The sequence below is a fragment of the Ovis canadensis genome, chromosome 26 (genome assembly GCF_042477335.2).
Source record: "Ovis canadensis isolate MfBH-ARS-UI-01 breed Bighorn chromosome 26, ARS-UI_OviCan_v2, whole genome shotgun sequence".
Classification (NCBI taxonomy): Eukaryota; Metazoa; Chordata; class Mammalia; order Artiodactyla; family Bovidae; genus Ovis; species Ovis canadensis.
The window spans coordinates 18,795,233-18,808,751 of record NC_091270.1 but is presented as its reverse complement, the minus strand read 5'-3'; the positions used below and the strand labels follow the sequence as shown (position 1 = coordinate 18,808,751).

Below are 13,519 nucleotides of genomic sequence, written 5' to 3'. Positions count from 1 at the left end.
TCATTGCATCAGTGATGCCATCCAGCCATCTCATCCTTAGATGCCCTCTTTTCCTTCTGCCCTCAATCTTTCCCAGCATCAGGGTCTTTTTCAATGAGTCGGTTGTTCACATCAGATGACCAAAATAGTGGGGCTTCAGTTTCAGCAACAGTCCTTCCAATGAGTATTCAGAGTTGATTTCCCCTAAGACTGACTGTTTTGGTCTCTTCGCTGTCCAAGGAATTCTCAGGAGTCTTCTTGAGCAGTAGAGGGCAAAGGCATCAATTCTTTGGTGCTCTGCCTTCTTTACAGTCCAGCTCTCACAGCTGTGCACAACCACTGGGAAGACGGCAGCCTTAACTATGTGGACCTTTATCGGCAGAGTGATCGGCTTTTGAAAACACTGTCTAGGTTTGTCGCAGCTTTCCTGCCGAGAAGCAGTCGTCTTCTGCTCCCATGGCTGCGTAACCGTCTTTCACTCTCTTCATCCTCATCAAGAGGCTCTTCGCTTTCTGCTGTCAGAGTGGTGTCATCCGCACATCTAGCGTTGCTGATGTTTCTCCTGCCTGTCTAATTCCAGTCTGTAGCTCATGCAGCCTGGCCTTCCACATGATGTGTTCAGTGTTTAGGTTAAATAAATGGACAGCCCTGTCATACTCCTTTCTCAATCCTGAACCAATCAGTTGTTTCATACAAGGTTCGAACTGTTGCTTCCATACATGACTACTGGAAAAACCATAGCTTTGACTAGATGGACCTTTGTCGACAACGTAATGTCTCTGCTTTTTACTATGCTCTTTAGGTTGGTCATAGCTTTTCTTCCAAGGAGCAAGCATCTTTTTTGTTTGTTTTTCCCTTATTTCCAGTGTAGTTTTTTCTTTTTTTTAATTTTACTTTATTTTACTTTACAATACTGTATTGGTTTTGCCATACATTGACATGAATCTGCCACGGGTGTACATGAGTTCCCAATCCTGAAGCCCCCTCCCACCTCCCTCCCCATATCATCTCTCTGGATCATCCCAGTGCATCAGCCCCAAGCATCCTGTATCCTGTATCAAACCTAGACTGGCGATTTGTTTCTTATATGGTATTATACATGTTTCATGTTTCAGTGTTCCAAATCATCCCACCCTCTCCCTCTCCCACAGAGTCCAAAAGTCTGTTCTATACATCTGTGTCTCTTTTGCTGTCTCGCATACAGGGTTATCATCTTTCTAAATTCCATATATATGTATTAGTATACTGTATTGGTGTTTTTCTTTCTGGCTTACTTCACTCTGTATAATCGGCTCCAGTTGCATCCACCTCATTAGAACTGATTCAAATGTATACTTTTTAGTGTCTGATTAATAATCCATTGTGTATATGTACCACAGCTTTCTTATCCATTCATCTGCTGATGGACATCTAGGTTGTTTCCATGTCCTGGCTATTATAAACAGTGCTGCAACGAACATTGGGGTACACGTGTCTCTTTCAGTTCTGGTTTCCTCGGTGTGTATGCCCAGCGTGGGATTGCTGGGTCATAAGGCAGTTCTATTTCCAGTTTTTTAAGGAATCTCCACACTGTTCTCCATAGTGGCTGTACTAGTTTGCATTCCCAGCAACAGAGTAAGAGGGTTCCCTTTTCTCAAGTGGTAACCTGTAGAACTAGTGCACACATCACAGCCAGGCTGTCAACAATGGCCAGTCAACAGGCAGAACATCTATCCCCCAAAGGTTCCTCAAGATGTCCTTTCAGCCACCCACTGCCCTCCTGATGCCTCCTGGCAATCTCTAATGTGCCCTCCATTTCCATAAGCAAGGTGAAAAGACAGTCTTCAGAATGGAAGAAAATAATAGCAAATGAAGCAACTGACAAACAACTAATCTCAAAAATATACAAGCAACTCCTGCAGCTCAATTCCAGAAAAATAAATGACCCAATCAAAAAATGGACCAAAGAACTAAATAGACACTTCTCCAAAGAAGACATACAGATGGCTAACAAACATATGAAAAGATGTTCAACATCACTCATTATCAGAGAAATGCAAGTCAAGACCACAATGAGGTACCATTTCACACCAGTCAGAATGGCTGTGATCTAAAAGTCTACAAGCAATAAATGCTGGAGAGGGTGTGGAGTAAAGGGAACCCTCTTATACTGTTGGTTGGAGTGCAAACTAGTATGGCATCTTTTGATTTCACGGCTCCAGTCACCATCTGTAGTGATTTTGGAGCCCAAGAAAATAAAATCTCTCACTGTTTCCATTGTTTCCTCATCTATTTGCCATGCAATGATGGGACCAGATGCTGTGATCTTAGTTTTCTTAATGTTGAGTTTTAAGCCAGCTTTTTCACTTTCATCTTTGGCTACAAAGAATGTAATCAATTTTGTCTCAGTGTTGACCATTTGGTGATGTCCGTGTGTAAAGTCATCTCTTGTGTTGTTGAAAAAGGATGCTTGCTATGACCAGTGATCTCTTCATGGACCGCTGCCTTGTTGTCGTGATGGGGCTTACAAAATTAAAAAATAGCCAGTGTTATAATATAAACATAGTAGACTCAGACCCTACTATAAGCAGCAGAAATGGTACAAGGTCAATTGTTACAAGAAAGTAAGTGACTTCTGAATTTGAAAATGAAAATCTGTAGTGTAGGGGGATTTATCATCTCGTTTAATAGCTGCAATATAAATAGCTCTTGGATTATTATATTTTGATTTAATTAGCATGAAATATGGGACTCGGGCTTTTTTACTTTAATGGAATTCACATTCTGCATTGTGGAAAATCAAAGTGATTGATTTATTTCTGTTGCATGTTGAAGTTTTTTTTTTTTTAATTGTAGGATTCAATTTACACTTACGTTTGATAGTCTACTTTAATGACATATTTTCATAGCTATTAAGTGCTTATTCAGTACAAAGACCATGAAAGCAAATGTTCCACTTTTGAAACATTGTTACAGAGGACATTTGAGTAGCAGATTATAAAAGGTATTTAATGTTTTCTTATAATAATGTCACCCTTCTGTCAAGTGTTTTAATACCTGTGCTTTCACTGACAAAGTAAAATCTTTCATGCATTCTGATGTTTCAAGGTATCTATCTTAAGAATCAGTTCAATTCAGTTGCTCAGTCATGTCCAACTCTTTGCGACCCCATGGGCTACAGCACACCAGGTTTCACTGTCCATCACCAACTCTGGGAGCTCGATCAAACTCATGTCCGTCAAGTCGGTGATGCCATCTGAAGAATCTTGGCCTTAAATTTATTTTCCTTCCCTGTGGCTCACAGTAATAGCATTAATGAAGCCTCTCAGTAAGTAGTAATTGTGTTAACTTGAAAGGACTTTTGCTTGATTTAGTATATTTTTAAAAAATTCTGAAATAGTCATTATCCCCAGGAGTTGGTTAAACTGACAATATATAGTCTGCAACTTCAGATTTGCCGGTATCCACCCATCATTTCACAATCCTGAAGCCCACATTGCTTTCTGCATGAAGAAGAATGCAGAAATACACAATTCCTGTATTGAATCCTAATGCTTCATCCCTTCAAGTTTTGAAATTAAACATGAGTATATACCTACATGGAATTTCCTTGGTGGCTCAGTGGGTAAAGAATCCACTTGCAGTGTGGGAGACTCAGGTTCAATCCCTGGGTCGGGAACCCCTGGAGGTGGGCATGGCAACCCACTCCAGTATTCTTGCCTGGAGAATCCTGTGAACAGAGGAGCCTGGTGGGCTACAGTCCATGGGGTTGCAAAGAGTCAGATGACTGAGGAGCTAATCACATACATATATATATACACCTACACAAAAATAATTTTAAATATAAAATGATTTGTACTCATTTTATATAATTCAAGTTAATACTAAAATCCAGGCATATATGCATGTGTATATATATATGTATACAAAGAAGCTTGTGTATATATAAATCTTTCTCTCTTCTGCACTCGGTGCTTATTGCAGCACAGGGTCCTATCTCTTGTTGCAGCATGCAGGCTCTCTAGTTTTCACACACAGGCTCTGGAGCATTTGGCGTTAGTTGCCCTGTGGCATGTGAAATCTTAGTTCCCTGCCCAGGGATTGAACCCATTCTCCCTTCATTGGAAGGCAAATTCTTAACCACTGGACCACCAAGGAAGTCCCTACACAAATTTTTAAATTAAACTTTTTCTTTAAAAATACTTGTATATTTTTGAGATTAGTTGTTTGTCAGTTGCTTCATTTGCTATTATTTTCTCCCATTCAGAAGGCTGTCTTTTCACCTTGCTTATATTTTCCTTTGTTGTGCAGAAGCTCTTAATTTTAATTAGATCCCATTTGTTTATTTTTGCTTTTATTTCCAGAATTCTGGGAGGTGGATCATAGAGGATCCTGCTGTGATTTATGTCTGAGAGTGTTTTGCCTATGTTCTCCTCTAGGAGTTTTATAGTTTCTGATCTTACATTTAGATCTTTAATCCATTTTGAGTTTATTTTTGTGTGCGGTGTAAGAAAGTGATCTAGTTTCATTCTTTTACAAGTGGTTGACCAGTTTTCCCAGCACCACTTGTTAAAGAGATTGTCTTTACTCCGTTGTATATTCTTGCCTCCTTTGTCAAAGATAAGGTGTCCATAGGTATGTGGCTTTATCTCTGGGCTTTCTATTTTGTTCCATTGATCTATATGTCTGTCTTTGTGCCAGTACCATACTGTCTTGATGACTGTGGCTTTGTAGTAGAGCCTGAAGTCAGGCAAGTTGATTCCTCCAGTTCCAATTCCAGAAAAATAAACGACCCAATCAAAAAATGGGCCAAAGAACTAAATAGACATTTCTCCAAAGAAGACATACGGATGGCTAACAAACACATGAAAAGATGCTCAACATCACTAATTATTAGAGAAATGCAAATCAAAACCACAATGAGGTACCACTTCACACCAGTCAGAATGGCTGCGATCCAAAAATCTGCAAGCAATAAATGCTGGAGAGGGTGTGGAGAAAAGGGAACCCTCCTACACTGTTGGTGGGAATGCAAACTAGTACAGCCACTATGGAGAACAGTGTGGAGATTCCTTAAAAAATTGCAAATAGAACTACCTTATGACCCAGCAATCCCGCTGCTGGGCATACACACCGAGGAAACCAGAATTGAAAGAGACACGTGTACCCCAATGTTCATCGCAGCACTGTTTATAATAGCCAGGACATGGAAACAACCTAGATGTCCATCAGCAGATGAATGGATAAGAAAGCTGTGGTACATATACACAATGGAGTATTACTCAGCCGTTAAAAAGAATTCATCTGAATCAGTTCTGATGAGATGGATGAAACTGGAGCCGATTATACAGAGTGAAGTAAGCCAGAAAGAAAAACACCAATACAGTATACTAACACATATATATGGAATTTAGGAAGATGGCAATGACGACCCTGTATGCAAGACAGGGAAAGAGACACAGATGTGTACAACGGACTTTTGGACTCAGAGGGAGAGGGAGAGGGTGGGATGATTTGGGAGAATGACATTCTAACATGTATACTATCATGTGAATTGAATCGCCAGTCTATGTCTGACGCAGGATGCAGCATGCTTGGGGCTGGTGCATGGGGATGACCCAGAAAGATGTTATGGGGAGGGAGGTGGGAGGGGGGTTCATGTTTGGGAATGCATGTAAGAATTAAAGATTTTAAAATTTAAAAAATAAAAAACTTAAAAAAAATAAAAAATAAAAAAAAGAAGCTGTGTAAACAATAAACGTTTATTGCTATTTAAAAAAAAAAAAATACTTGTAAATTCACATGCCCATGTAAGAAGTAAAACAGATCCTGTGGACCCTTAGGAAGTTCCTCCTAGGGTAACCTGCAGAACTAGTGCACACATCACAGCCAGGCTGTCAACAATGGCCAGTCAACAGGTAGAACATCTATCCCCCAAAGGTTCCGCAGGATGTCCTTTCAGCCACCCACTGCCCTCCTGATGCCTCCTGGCAATCTCAAATGTGCCCTCCATTTCCATAACTCTGCCATTCCCAGAACATCATACGAAAGGAATCGTGTAGGATGTAGTCTCTCAGGAGACTTTTTCTCTCAGTTTAGTGCTGAGGAGATTCACTGGGGCTGCAGTGTGTTCCCTGGGTTCATCCCTGTATGTGGCTGAGGAATATTCCATTGACTGGACGTGCCAGTTTGTCTAATCATTCACTCATGGAAGGACATTTAGCTTGTTTCTAGCTTGGGACCATTATGAATGGAGCTGCCATAAACATTCATGTACAAGTTTTTGTGTGAACCTAGGTTTTCATTTATCCAGGATAAATGTACAGAAGTGTAATTTCTGGGCTGAATGGCAATGGAATGTTTAGATTTTAATGGCCAAATGATTGTCCAGAGGGCCTGGACCATTTTACATTTCTACCAACAAGGTATAAGTGACTCCTTTTCTCTGTATCCTCACCAGTATTTGATGTTGTCTATTTATATGATATAATTAGCTGCACTAATGTGTGCAGTGACATCTCTTTTCAATTCCCGAATGGCCGGTGATCTTGAACATCTTATTACATATTTATTTGCCATCTGTACATTCTCTTCAGGGACACGTGTTTTCATGTCTTTTGTTCATTTTCTGGTTGAATATTTTCATGTTTTCATTTTATTTTTTTGCATCTTCAGAATTCTTGATATATTTTAGATACTAGTCTTTTGTCAGATATGTGAATTTGAAACTGCTTTTCTTTGTCTTCATATTGTCTATCCATCTTCTTAACAAAATCTTTTTTGGGGAAAAAGAAGTTTTTAATTTTGAAGTTTAGTTTATTAATTTTTGCTTTTATAGATCATGCTGTTGTTGCCATGTCCTTGCCTAGCCCTAACTCCTCAAGATTTTTCTCCTAGACATTTTTCTGAAAGTTTTATGGTTTTACATTCTGTATTTAAAGCTGTGATCAACCATGAATTAGCTTCTGTGGAAGATGTGAGGCTTGCATCAAGGCTGGCTCTTTCCCCAGTGCCGTGTGTTACTTTTGAAATCCACGGGGAGGGATTTGTGAAATGTGCATCCATCACTTTGAGCAGCCACCACTTCTGTTCTTGACCTTGGAAGATCTTAGAAAACTCTGTGTCTCCAGTTCCTGAAGCACTTTGATGTTGTCAGGTGGGAGAGGAGGAATGTAGACCGTGGACCTTGGTAGAATTTGGACCCACGTTCTTTCTTTAATGTGGAGCCTGGGATTGAGTGGAAAGACTGCATTAAATGAATTGAGGTTCCTCTTTCCTGTGTATTTTCCAAACCTTTTCCAGCTGCTCAAGCACTAATGCACACTTGATGGAGTTCTGGTGGCCAGCTCATGTTTATCCTGTCAAACACAGTCAGCGGCCCTCCAGAAGGAGACTTCTCTCTTCTGTGCTATGATCTAACCCAAAGAGCAACTTTTCAGAGAAAATGGTAACCTGACACTTGCACAGAGAATTCATTCAGCTTTCTTAACCCAAGAACAGGCACTGTTAATACGCAGGTTAAGATCTGAAGATTAGAATATGTCTGCCTCTGATGAGAAGCATACTGTGGTCACTGTGTGTGCTTTTCCATGTACGTGGTGAGCATTCTCTCTGGTACATTATGAAAGGGTATTTTAAGATAATAAATGTACACAAAGCAGACTTTGCATCTGTCAATGAATAACCAGTCAGTAAATATACTTTTAAGTGATGTTTAAATTTAAAAAAAAAAAAAAGCAAGCAGACTTGACACCTTTAACAGGACATGGTCCAAATGCTCGATTTTTTTTAGTTAGGATAGAAAGAGAACACAACTTTGCATATTATTTTTGAATGCATATATTCTATACAGTCTCCAGTGTCAAAAACAACTTTAACCATTTGGGAATAAATTCGAGTCCACTGTATTTCTCGTGATTCAGTAGTTCTACATCATCACTGCTGCCTTGTACAAACAAAATGTCAGGTCCCTGGCTTTTATGCCAAGAGAATCACAGTTTTGGGTCACTCAAGCCTATTGGAGTGGTTCTAGATTCAGGGGGCAAGGAGTGGAGATATCTCTTAGATCCCACTAGGCTTGTGGAAGATTCTAGATGACTTGAAACATTCTAGAGAACCCCTGCCTGGGGAAATTGAAAAACACAATGTATACAACTCAGGAGTAGTATCTTGTTCTTCTCAGGTCATAGGAGGATAAGACTGATGCAACTAAAAATATTGTTTCCCTTTTTATGGAAAATAAAAACTGGAAAGATTCAGTCATTAAAATCCTGTTTGATGAAAAATAAATAAGACAAAATTGAGTGAAAGAAACATACGGCACATAAAAGAATGCAGTCATGAAAAGGAAATGCGTGTGCGCCGCATCCATGACTCTGCATGACCCTAAAGGTGGAACAGCAATTTCTGGCTCTAAAGAAATGTAGTTGGTTGGAGGCTCTCATATTAGTCTCCAAAGAAGCTTTACTGTCATTACCAGAAAGCATTTTTCCACAATGCGTAACTGGAGAAAATAAAACGGTGTTTATTAAAAAAACAAACAAACAAAAAAAACAGCCAATATATTCCCCAGTGCATTGTTTTAAATTGTTTGTTTTTTCCTCACGTCGTCTCATTGTTTTTTGTTTTTTTATTTTTAATCCAATCTAGAGTACCCTAGGAACGTTTTATTTTTATTTTGTAATTCTAAAAGGGAAGAGTAAGAGTTTGGAGTTCAATTCAGCTAAGCCTTCATGATCCATTTATTGGAAATCTCAGGTTTTGAAGAAACACAAGCCATATGCAGACCTCCCCACTAAGCCCAGGTGTAGAGCTATTTTACTACAATTCCCTTTTCATGTAATTGGCAGAAGTTTAGCTGATTATGCAGATGCTGTATTTCTGTTTTTCATGCCTTTTGTTGATTTTCCGGTTGAGTATATAGATGCTATAGTTCATACAATATGAGCTACATGAGTACATACATTTTTAATGCCATGCTCTATTATTGTTATTACAGATATTCAGAGTGAAAATTTGCTTTCGAAGTAGAAAACTCTTTCAAAACTGAATTAAATTTCATCCCATTAAAGGATATATAACCCTTAGTGCAAGCCACTGTTTTATATACTGATAGTCTGTGGATCTTTATTTGGGAGGATTTGAAGAAGTCTATGGAGAAAACATGCTCTATAATTACATTTATTTAGAATACACTGTATTACATTGTTTTTTTAAGTTTCTTTATTCTCTGAGCCTTTAATCCCTGATATACAATGGAGATCTACAAGAGAGAGTTGGAGGATGTGGTATTTGTTAGTGTGATTAGACCAGACACCTATTAATAACCTACAGAAAAGTGTTGTGCAGAACACTTGTCATGCAAACTCATGTGTCTTTTGAAATTCTTCTTATGCACAAAATCTGTGCATCTTTGTGTAAAGCTTCTTTACTGAGTAATGTGCTTTTGCTTTTAATGAATATTGAATAAAAATTTGGAAAGAGAAGTAATAAAATCATATCTCTTTTAAAAAATTATAATGAGACTCATAAATGATCTCCTGGCTTTTTTTCTAATGATTTATTTTTAAATTATTTTAGTACTATGTACTTGTTTATCATAGAAGTATTACTATGGATATTTACTAAGAGCTGTTGTTGCCAAGTTATGTCTTGGCGTGTCAGCCAAGTCACGTCTAGCTCTTTGCAACCCCATGGGCTACAGCAAGCCAGGCTTCCCTATACTTTGCTATCTCCTGAAGTTTGCTCAAAACTCATGTCCATTGAGTCGATGAAGCCATCCAGCCGTCTCCTCTGTTGACCCTTTTCCTCCTGCACTCAATCTTCTCCAGCATCAGGGTCTTTTTCAGTGAGTCAGCTCTTCACATCAGGCGGCCAAAGTATTGGAGCTTCAGCTTTAGCACCAGTTTTCCAGTGAATATTCAGGGTTGATTTCCTTTAGGATTGACTGGGTTGATCTCTTTCCTTAATAGAAAATTAACTTTTAATACTAAGTATTTATTTTTAAATTATTATAATGCTATATTAAATTAATTCTCACTTGGAAATGAGTATGTAATCATCCATGTGACCACTTGCTTGAGTAAAGAGTGAAGTTTCTTTCAGAGATGTGAAATTTAGTCCAATGGACAAGATTGAAAAGGTACAATAGGATTTGCTTATGTCTTTTTCCTGAAGCCCAGAGAAATCTCAGCAACAATAGAGCACAGTTAGATTCTTTAGTTGCTCAAATAGTAAACTCGAGATTGATCGCTTGCAAAATACTAGTTCCATGGAAGCACCATTGTGTTGCCTAGGTGATGGCCACAACGGGCTTTGATTCTGGCGCTTCAATTCTCTAGTTCCTCTTCTCGATTGTAAAGAGCTGTGGGTTATGGATGTGGCACTCCTGGCATCCTAGCCAGCAGCTTTGTGTCCTCAGTCCGTTCTGCACTCCACTGCTGAGCTGGTCTTCTTTCAAGGAGATGCGCTTGCTTTCTGCCTCGCCTGCTGATCTTTGCAGCTGATGAGAGTGGGAACTGAGAGAATCTTCCTCAGTGGCTCTGACTCAGCATTTCCTGCTCTCTTCCCATTGAAAAACCTACTTTTTTGATACTTATTGAGAACTCTCCTTCAAGTAAAATTCTCCTACTCAAAACACTAATAATTATGATGGCAATGATGACAGGCGTGATAAGCCAGCCTTCATGTAGTGGGATTAAGATAGAACTGAATTGGAGGGTCTGCAAGGCCCAGTATGACAGTAAAGTAAGTTCTCTGGAAACATAGCCACTGAAAATATGCCAGACGTGTTGGATATGATTAAGTTTAGCTTTTTAAAATGTATCACTGAAAATGCAGGACAATAAGAGATTCTCAGAGTCACCAAAGTAATGTGAGATGCAGAAAGGCCATGAGATTAAGGGGTTGGCTTTGTCCTGGGAGCAAACCCAGGTTAGATCTCTGGGTCAGGAAAATCCCCTGGAGAAGGGAATGGCAACCCACTCCAGTGCTCTTGTTTGGAGAATTCCATGGACAGAGGAGCCTGGTAGGCTATAGTCCATGGGGTTGCAAAAAGTTGAACATGACTGGGTGACTTTCCCACTTTACTTTCCCCTGAAAGCATCTGTCAGTAGGACCCTAGTGAGACTGAATTTCATTTCTGAGAGTCTGTGGGCTGAAAAGATAGGAAGAAACATCTGAGAGCTTTTCAATATTGGAAATATAATCAGATCCGTTTGCACACTGCTAGAACTCCAAGAAGGAAATGGCAACCCACTCCAGTGTTCTTGCCTGGAGAATCCCAGGGACAGGGGAGCCTGGTGGGCTGCCGTCTATGGGGTCGCACAGAGTCGGATACAACTGAAGCAACTTAGCAGCAGCAGCAGCAGAACTCCAAAGAGAGGTCTGCTGTCACTAGAAGGGAGAAAAGTTAGATGGTAAAGACATATAGACAGATGGATGGGCAGATATGGATATAGATACAGGTATAGAAATAGACACAGGGACAGAGAATTCATAACCACAACCACAAGCAGGTTTCAAACTAGCTCATAGACGAATTTGTGCCATCTCTGTGGTCCATAATGCCTCAGCAGAGACTTTATTTCAAAGAGGTAGAAAGCTTCTCTTGTTCCAGGCACATGGGAAAGTCAAGTGAGAATCCCCTCTGCATATATGCACCTTCGAAAGAATTACTGCAGGTGAAGTTCCAGAAATAGAAGAGCAAAATCAAAATTCAGAGGCACCTTAGATTCTGAGAGATATTGGAATTATTATCAGATCAGACAGTAAGGGTGTAAAAAAACAAAAGTGAATAAAATTATGAGTAGGGAACAAAATACTGTATAAATGGCCAAAGATGTTTGAACAAAATGCTAGCAGAGAAACAATGAAAGGAAGTGTAAAACTCAACTACATGATAATATAATAAAGTTGATGCAGATGGAAAGAAGATTATGATAGGAAAATGGTCTAAAAAACTACCCAGAAGATGGAACAAAGATTTTTAAAAAATTAAAAGTTGAGACACGAAGGAAAAAAAAAGAGAGAGACGCAAAGGATAGAGACATTTGTCAAATTTTAATTCATAAGAAGGGAGTACAGATAATAGGAGGGAACTGATATTTGATAAGATAGTTGCTTAATCTTCAGATTTAAAACTTTGAATGGATTCCAAGCAGGATTAATAAAGGAAGGTTCATTCATAGACATAATATTGCAAAACTTTTATTTCCTTAGAAATATAAGGCAGTTCATGCATAGACATCATATTGTGAAATGTTAGGACATCAAAGATGGATGATCTTAAAGTCATTCCAGACTGTGAGATTAAGTAGGAAAACTGGAAAGCAGAAAATTGTAATACATTAACAGCATTGAGGGGGAAATGAGAACAGAAAGATCTATTGATCCTACAGTTATCAGGTTAGTAAAAACATTCTTTAGATTAAAGGAGAATTTAAAATATTTTTAAAGAACTAAAGGTGTTTTTGGACAAAACGGTTTAAGAGGGTTTGGGTCATCTTAGCTGGTTGTCACAGAGAAGGCATCAACCAAAAGAGAATATATCCTATCTTATTTTCCTCAAGTTTCCTTGAGATTGGGGTTCTCAAATTATTTAAATTGTGGCATGTATTTTCACTAAAATATTGTTGAGAAAATCAAAGGGAAATGAGTGTGTGTGCATAGCATCATATAAATCCTTAATATTTTCCATAATTGGTTGAATTTTCATCAGGATTTTTCTAGCATCTGTTCAAAGGAAACATAAGATGCAGGTTATTGAATATATTCTTGAGGGGAAAAAAAAGATGTTCACATGTGGACGAGTAACTCATTATGCCGATCAAAGAGTGTAGGGATCACATCTCCAGTCAGTAATGTGATGTTGTCCCTTTGTTCTAGCATCCATCGCATCCACCTGCAACGACCCGGGTATGCCTCAAAATGGTACCCGCTACGGGGACAGCAGAGAACCTGGGGACACCATCACCTTCCAGTGTGACCCCGGGTACCAGCTCCAAGGGCAAGCTAAAATCACCTGTGTGCAGCTGAATAACCGATTCTTTTGGCAACCAGACCCTCCTACATGCATAGGTATTGTGCAATGGAATATAGCAGTTTTAAATTGGGGAAGGAGTGCATGTTATCATTAAAATTGCTCTATAAAATGTATTGTTCTTCAGAAGTATTTCTCAAGAGTTTCTTGCATACCCTCAGGTTTTCTGAGATTATATTGAAATTTTATTATAAACCTTTAAAATTTGTTTTATTAGGTGAAATAAAGTAAGTAGTTTACTTAATGTACAGTAATTGACATTTACCTAAAATTTCCTATCCTTAACAAATCTTATAAAAATACAGATCAATCAAGTTACTCTAATTTAAAATTTGGGGTGGCTGAAAATTCATAACCCTACCATTGTTGTTCTCATTTTTAATATAGAAATGTGCCCTTAAGCAAAGCCTATGCAATAAAGAATATGTTCTCTTTTTAGATAATTTTTCTGTAATAGCAGTACATTTTTAATATAATCCTAAAACCTAGAAATTATACTGCTTATGTCAATATACGGATGAA

The 13,519-nt window shown here is 38.7% G+C and overlaps 1 protein-coding gene across 1 annotated transcript in view; it reads left to right on the top strand.

The window, feature by feature from the left end:
* CSMD1 (CUB and Sushi multiple domains 1) overlaps positions 1-13,519 on the top strand; it is a 2,061,903-nt gene that overhangs the window by 1,777,706 nt on the left and 270,678 nt on the right. The window contains exon 27 of the mRNA XM_069573063.1: positions 12,844-13,035. Coding sequence (XP_069429164.1) covers positions 12,844-13,035 — 192 coding nt within the window. The remainder of the gene's footprint in view (positions 1-12,843; positions 13,036-13,519) is intronic.